Below are 7,652 nucleotides of genomic sequence, written 5' to 3'. Positions count from 1 at the left end.
ATCTATGCTGCTCTATAAGAAGTCACAAATCATTTCATTGCAAAAATTGTGGAAAGGAAATAAAGACCAGCTTTATGTAGATATAATCTATATAAATGTTGAATTTAAAAGGTGAATCAACATAATCTAATGAAGACCTTCGCTTCCAGAAAGCATAAGATACAGACACGTCATGAGATTAAAAAAAATATCTGAGATAAAAAGCAATTGCAAAAAGGAGATTTAAGTGATGAATTTAAACAGAATGAAAAGGATGAAAGAGAAGAGCATACCTTGTTCAGTTTGCAAAAATACAATTACTCATATCTTTAATATCTTTGTCTCCATATCTACATAGAAATAAATTTTGAAAAAATATTAGACAAAAGAGTTGGATTGCCAGTCATTTAATATTATATTCATCTACCAAGTTTTATGTTATAAATGTGACTTTGGGTTTTTCTGAATTTTTTTAATGAATAATTTCAGAATTTTATCCTGCATCTGCTTGGTTTTCACCACATATACAATGGGGTTCATCACAGGGGGAATGAGGAAGTGCATGTTGGCCATGGTCACATAGATGAGTGATGGAAGTCTTGGGCCAAAGCGATGCAGCATAGCCAGGCAGATCATGGGCGTGAAGAAGAGGATCACAGCACACAGGTGGGAGATGCAGGTGTTGAGAGCCTTGAGGCGGCCACTGTGAGATGCAATGCCCAACACAGTGTTCAGAATCAACACATAAGAAAGGAGAATGAGGAGAAAATCAAGTCCCATAGTAGAGAGTACCACAAACAGTCCAAAGATGCTATTGATCCTAGTATCAGAGCAGGACAGCTTTATGATGTCAGGATGCAGGCAGTAGGAGTGAGAAAGTATGTTGGAGTGACAGAAGCACAGCCTCCTCAAGAGCAGGGGGAGAGGCACTTGCACACTCAAGGTTCGCACAACAATAGCCAAACCTATCTTGGCAATGACGCTATTGGTAAGAGTGGAGGAATAATGCAATGGGTGAGAAATGGCCACATAGCGGTCAAAGGCCATTGCCAGAATAATGGCTGACTCAAAATCCTGGAAGGTGTGAATAAAGAACATTTGGGTGAAGCAAGCAGAAAAGGTCAGCTCTCGAGCATCCATCCAGAAGATCCTCAGCATGGTGGGAAAGGTGAAGAAGGACAGGCCCAGATCAGAGAAAGCTAACATGGCCAGGAAGGTATACATAGGCACGTGAAGGGTCTGCTCCTGCCAAATAATTGTCATGATGCTCACATTGCCCATCAAGGTAATAAGGAACATGGCACAAAACGGTATGGAGATCCAGATGTGCACAGACTCTAGCCCTGGAAGGCCTGTGACCAGGAAGGTGGAGAAGGCAGAGTTGGTGCCATTAACAGGAAGCACAATGCCAGTGCTGCATGCCTTTTCTAGAATGGAAAGTGTTGTCCCAGAGACAAATGTTAAAATTTGATTTGAACCTTTAATATACTACTCATCATGTTTCTCATTCTAAACTGACAATGATGGGTGTATAATATGAGATTAATTTTTTTTAATTATATAGCATCTGACCTTTTAGACTATGAACAAGACCTTCCTGATTCAACTCTCCAGATAGTGTGAGTTGAAAAAAATTAATAGTTTAAATCTTGACATTTATTCCACCCAAGTCACTTAATTAAAATAGTAATGCTTGAAAATTAAAGTTCTAAAATAAATAAAGTACTTTAAACAGTGTAGTCCCCACTTATCCATGGTTTTAGTCTCCTCAGTTTTAGTTATTTATGGGCAACTATGGTCAGATGGAAAATTCCAGAAATAATTCATAAGTTTAAAATTATACTCCATCCTGAGTAGCATTATGAAATCTCATGCCATTTTGATTCACTTCACTCATCACAACTTGAACATGAATAGTCCCTTTGTTTGGCATATTCACACTGCACAACCTACCTGATGGCCAGTTACTTAGTAAGTTTCAGATCATTTGTCACTGAATGACCATGCTAAGTTGAAATAACCCTCATTTTACTTAGTGCCCCAGAGTGCAAGAGTAGTGATGTTGGAAATTTTGCTATGTTGATGAGAAGCTATAAGTGGTCCCTTTAAGTGACATGTTGGAATTTCTTTAATAGTTGTTAAGATTTAGGATTAACGCAAACAAACAAACAAACGAAAAACTTCTATGTGCAAAATTGTGAAGAGGAAAAAGTAAATTTCTGCTAGTTTTGTTTTCACACTTAGAATCCCAGAATTTATGACCACAGTCCATGATAAGTACATAGTTAAAATGAAAAAAGTATTAAATTTATCATAGTTATTTCTCTATAAAAAACAAACAGGTTTCAGCACTAACTAGGAATCTTTGAATGTACCTGCCACAGGTAAGTGGGGAAGACTGCAGTGAACTTGTTTTTAAAAACCCATCCAAATTTATTCTTATTATGGTGTTTTCACTAGTGTTACTAAAAGTTTGTTTCTTGTCCCAATGCCAATCCAAGAAAGAGGACACAATTTTGAGAAAAAGGAAAAAGAAATTTTATTGCTTTGCTAACAAAGGAGAAATACAGGGGACTCCTGTCCCAGAGGCTGTGATTCTGCTCATCAAGGTAAACAGAGAGCTTTTTAAAGAAACTTCAAGGGTTACATTCCAGGTGTGCCCTGGTAAAGGATCCCAGTTTACTCTCTCCAGCTTTAGTTATTCATGGTCAACTATAGTCAGATGGAAAATTCCAGAAATAATTCATAAGTTTAAAATTACACTTCATCCTTAGTAGCATTATGAAATCTCATGCCATTTTGATCCATCTCGTTCACCGCAACTTGAACATGAATAGTCTCTTTGTTTGGCATATTCACACTGCAAGAGCTACCTGCTGGACAGTTACAATGACAGTTAAAGTTACTGTCTCCCTAATCTTGTTAGGGAGGGGGAGAGGAGAGAAGAGAGAAAAAAAAACAAAAGTCCTTTAAAAAATAAGCCTTAGAGCAAAGAGGGCTATATTCAAACGGTGAAGTTGACCACTGTTATACTAGTAGGTAATGATCAGGACATTTCTTAGTGCCTTGGTTAATAATGATGCAAAGTAGACAATTCTATCTAAACTGTAGTCTATGGACATGTTTAATATGCCGTGTTTTCTTCATGTGATAAGTATAGAAATGAAAATAAGCATATAAAAACTTTTGTCAACTTGATATAATACTCCTGAACTTCTTTAATGTAATAATAATAATAATTGCTATTCATGTAAGATAATTCAGTTTTTATATTTTAGATATATTTTTGATTTTTTAAAAAAATAATTCTTGTTATTTTTAAAATTTTATAGGCTGGGGATATAGCTTAGTTGGTAACATGCTTGCTTTGCATGCATAAGGCTCTGGGTTCATCCCCAACTTCACAAAACAAACAAAAACAAGCAACAACAACAAAAACTTACTATTTTATAGAAAGAAAATTTAAATAACCCTGCAGCACATAGTTTATAGATAGAAAATTTAAATAACGCTCTAACACACAGTTTATTCATTATCAAATGTAAATATATTTTTTAAAAAATTGAAAATGTAACAAATAAAACTTTTTAAAATAAGAAAATACTAAATATTGAATAAATTCTTAATTTAAAAATTTGTGTTCAGGGACTCTATTATAGAACTCTTTTTTTTTTTAGTTTTTAATTAATAAGATCTAGCTACATTTTTAAAAATTACTTTTTAACATTGTATATATGTATATGTGTATATTAACAAATATTTAATTTTGGATAATTAAATATTATTTAGTATTTATTTTATTGATTTAATTCACTAAAAGTATAGGTTATTTCTTCATCCACATATTCAATAAATATTTATTATTTTCTCTATCTGCCTAGTATAAATCATGTTTATTAACATAGTTTGTATCCCCACTTATCCATGGTTTTACTTTCCTCAGGTTTAGTTATTCATGTTCAACTATAGTCTGAAAATAGTAGATGGGAAATTCCAGAAATAATTTATAAATTTACAATTACACTCCATTCTGAGTACTATTTTTGATATAATTAGCTGCTTTTATTAAAGACATGAGAAGCCTGTCCATTATCCCACTATAATATACATGAGAGATAAGGTCATTTTCAAACTCTATGTTATCAAGATAAAATCAGCTTTGGACACACTGGTTCTCCTTTGCATAGAGAGCAAAGCACATAGTTTTTCTGAGCCCACCTCTCATCACATTCTGTATTTATGATAGTAGGTATTACACACTTGATCTTCATGTGTATATGCAGTCATCCTTACAAACACCAAGCCAGCCCTAAAAATATGTACCTGTAGTAATATCCCACTTGCTCATCTCTCCTCAGTCATTAATGACAGTCCTTTTGTTAGCAGGACTTTTCAAACACTATTCTCAGGTGGGGTATATAGACCCTAGTTGGTGGTGACCTGATCATTTCCTAGCTACTCCCATTCAAATCCCACCTTAGTTTAATCTTTCAACAGGGGAAAATTTTTAGAGAAAGACTATTATAATAATAATAACAGAAATATTTCCTTTAAAACCCCTGCCTTTCTCTAGTATCTAGGAGGATTAGAATCTTAATGATCCTATCCACTTGTTTATACTTTCACCTGGCACGTTATTGAATATTTCAAAATCTTAATCTTGTCAATTTGGAAGAGACTTTCAGAAGAAATAAAAAAAAGGATTAGCAGTTTTACACGACCTTTAAGAAGTAAGGAAATAGCTATTATTCACAGAAGCTTTGTTAGCATTTTTCCCCTAATATTGAAATTTGCTATAAGGACACAAAAGGTGAGAAGGGGTCTAGAATATCCAGTTCCATTGATAAGAGTACATCCTGCTTAGTCAAAATCACTGTCTTCCATTGTTAAGGGATTTGTGCCAAGTGTATTTTTTATGTCTTTTTTTATCCATGAGTTTTTAAGCATTTTTAGAATCTATACTTTTTCATCACAACGGTATTTATGTTCAGGAATGAAGTTACCTTATATCCAGTGTTCTCACAGGCAAAGACAGCTCTCTTCTTCTAGTAAGGACTACATTAAGAATACTTCCTTTTATTTGACTCAATATCATTTGTTCAAATACCTCAAGTCTTTGAAGAAGACAAATGAAGGACAATTTCACAGAAAGAAACATCATCTAAACCCCGGTGATTCCTTATACTACATGATAAAATTGCTCTACTAATAATTTATTTAAAAGTCTCCTTGATCTTAGTCCTGTTCAAAGTATAGGGAAACCATGTTTTTCTTACCTGGCATCTCAGTGAATTGTATTTGTGAAAGATCTATAAGCAAAAAAACCCAATTGAATGATCAAAATCAAAAATGCCTGTAACCTGGTTTGAGCTTTCTTATTATTCATGCAACTGTCTCTTGGGGACAGTGATCTCCTGGGAAATCTCTTTTTCTTGATTTGATGCCTCGATTTCATTGATTTCTGAGTATGTGTCATAAGTGGCCCGAGTACAATGTACTGCTTTACATCAAGTGACAGGAAAATCATTCAGTAAGAGCTAAAGTCAGTTTAAAAAAACAAACAAACAAAACAACAACAACAACAACAAATGTGTTACCTACATAATGGGATTGCCCAATCTTAAATTATATGTCTTGGGAATTTTCAAACGTTTGTTGCATCATAGGCATCTTTTTGAACACTCATACATTGCTGGTGGAACTGCAAATTGGTAAGCCAATATGGAAAGCAGTATGGACAGTCCTTGGAAAGCTGGGAATGGAACCACCATTTGACCCAGCTATTCCTCTCCTCCAACCATACCCAAAGGACTTAAAAACATCATACTACAGGGACACAGCCACATCAATGTTTATAGCAGCACAATTCACAATAGCTAAACTGTGGAGCCAACCTAGATGCCCTTCAATAGATGAATGGCTAAAAAAAATGTGGCATATATACACAATGGAATTTTACTCAGCATTTAAAGAGTATAAAATCATGGCATTTTCAGGTAAATAGATGGCATTGAAGAAGATAATGCTAAGTGAAGTTAGCTAATCCCCCCAAAAACCAAATGCCGAATCTTTTCTCTGATATAAGGAAGCTGACTCATAGTGGGATAGGGAGGGGGAGCATGAGAGGATTAGATAAAATCTAGATAGGGAAGAGGGGTGGGAGTGAAAGTGAGGGGGCAGGGTATTAGCAAGGATGGTGGAATGTGATGAACATCATTATCCAAAGTACCTGTATGAAGACTCAAATTGGGTGTCAACATACTTTATATACAAATAGAGATATGAAAAATTGTGGTATATATGTGTAATAAGAACTGTAATGCAAAGAAAAAAAACAAAGTACATGTATAAAGAGATGAATTGGTGTGAACATACTTTATATACAAAGATATGAGAAATTGTGCTCTATATGTGTAATAAGAATTGTAATTCATTCCACTGTCGTGTATTTAAAAAAATCCATTAAAAAATGAACAGTAGTATTGTTCAATTCACATTATGTATTTCAAATATGAAACACAGTACTTACTTTACACAAACACATGAGCATCCCCTTATGTCAAGGAACCTTTTCTGTTGTTTAGTTTAAGATAAAAATATGGGCATATTCTTTTAGCTTAGCCAAATTCACAAACACATTAATATTCCCAGGAGTGATCAAAATTTAATAAATTCAGCTAAGAATATTATGACTATATCAATAGATTCTCAATACTGTGTTTCATATTTGAAACACATAATGTGAATTGAACAATACTACTGTTTATTTTTTAATGGATTTTATTTTTTTTAAATACACGACAGTGGAATGAATTACAATTCAGCCTGGAAATTTTTAAAAAAGCAGTCCTGTATATTGTTATTGATTACATTTTCACATGTTGAAACACATTTTTCTCTTTCCATCCAGCAGACAAATCATTGCTATGCTTGAAGAAACTAAAATTTAAGTTGATTTATTGACCCCATGTTAGGCAATTAATATGTAGGTAACTAGAATGCAAAGTTTATTCATGATCCAGAGCATTGTTCTCCTTTGTGAGGATTTTGTTCATTAACCTCACCAGACTAAAAATGCTCAAATCCATGGTAAAATATCACAACTATGTGACTTTTCAGGTGTTTGAGAAGAGATTAGCATTTGAATTTGTAACTTCTGTAAAGCAGATGGTACTTCCTGGTGGTGTGGAGTGATCTTCAATTCATTGAGTCTGCAAGGGACAAAAAGGTTGACAAGGGATGAATGTGCTCTCTCTTCTTGAGCTGAGCCATCCACCTCTCCTGCTATCTTCAGGTGATAGGTGCACCAGTTCTTTGCTTTCAGACTCAGATATAGATTTATACAATTGCCCTCCAATTATCAGACCTTCCTGCTTGAACCGATTAAACTGTTTTTCATATCCCATGAAGCATATTGCAGGATTTCTTGAACTCCATAACCATGTGAGCCAATTCCTCTAATAAATCTCCTTTTATATATTTCTATGTCTATCATCTTATTTCTGTTTCTCTGGAGAACTATAATATATCCTGCAATCAAAATATATTGCAAAATAAGATGAAAATTACAATTTGTATGATTTGACTCTTATTGGCAAAGTATCTCTTCTTTGATGCAAAGTATTTTTCTGCTCCATGGAGAAAATCATGGCCATCACTTAAGTGCAATTGTG

At 34.1% G+C, this 7,652-nt stretch overlaps 1 protein-coding gene across 1 annotated transcript; it reads right to left on the bottom strand.

The window, feature by feature from the left end:
• Window positions 1-417: 417 nt before the first annotated feature.
• Window positions 418-7,385, bottom strand: LOC124091137 (olfactory receptor 51G2-like). The gene is made up of 2 exons (XM_046442107.1): window positions 7,256-7,385; window positions 418-1,406 (listed from the first exon to the last, which is right to left on the bottom strand). The coding sequence occupies exons 1-2, from the start codon at window positions 7,383-7,385 to the stop codon at window positions 418-420; spliced, it is 1,119 nt and encodes a 372-aa protein (XP_046298063.1).
• Window positions 7,386-7,652: the final 267 nt, after the last annotated feature.

Source organism: Marmota monax, unplaced genomic scaffold, assembly GCF_021218885.2.
Source record: "Marmota monax isolate L192 unplaced genomic scaffold, Marmota_monax_Labrador192_F-V1.1 WCK01_AAM20220418_F8-fsc00068, whole genome shotgun sequence".
NCBI lineage: Eukaryota > Metazoa > Chordata > Mammalia > Rodentia > Sciuridae > Marmota > Marmota monax.
Note: the sequence above shows the minus strand (reverse complement) of the source record. Positions and strands in the feature narration are given on the sequence as shown.

Coding starts and splice junctions, on each gene's coding strand:
- LOC124091137 (XM_046442107.1), bottom strand. CDS start 7,385: ATGGGATATGAAAAACAGTTTAATCGGTTCAAGCAGGAAGGTCTGATA. Junction 1,407..7,255: donor ACCTGAAGATAGCAGGAGAG/GTGGATGGCTCA, acceptor TTTCCATTCTAG/AAAAGGCATGCAGCACTGGC.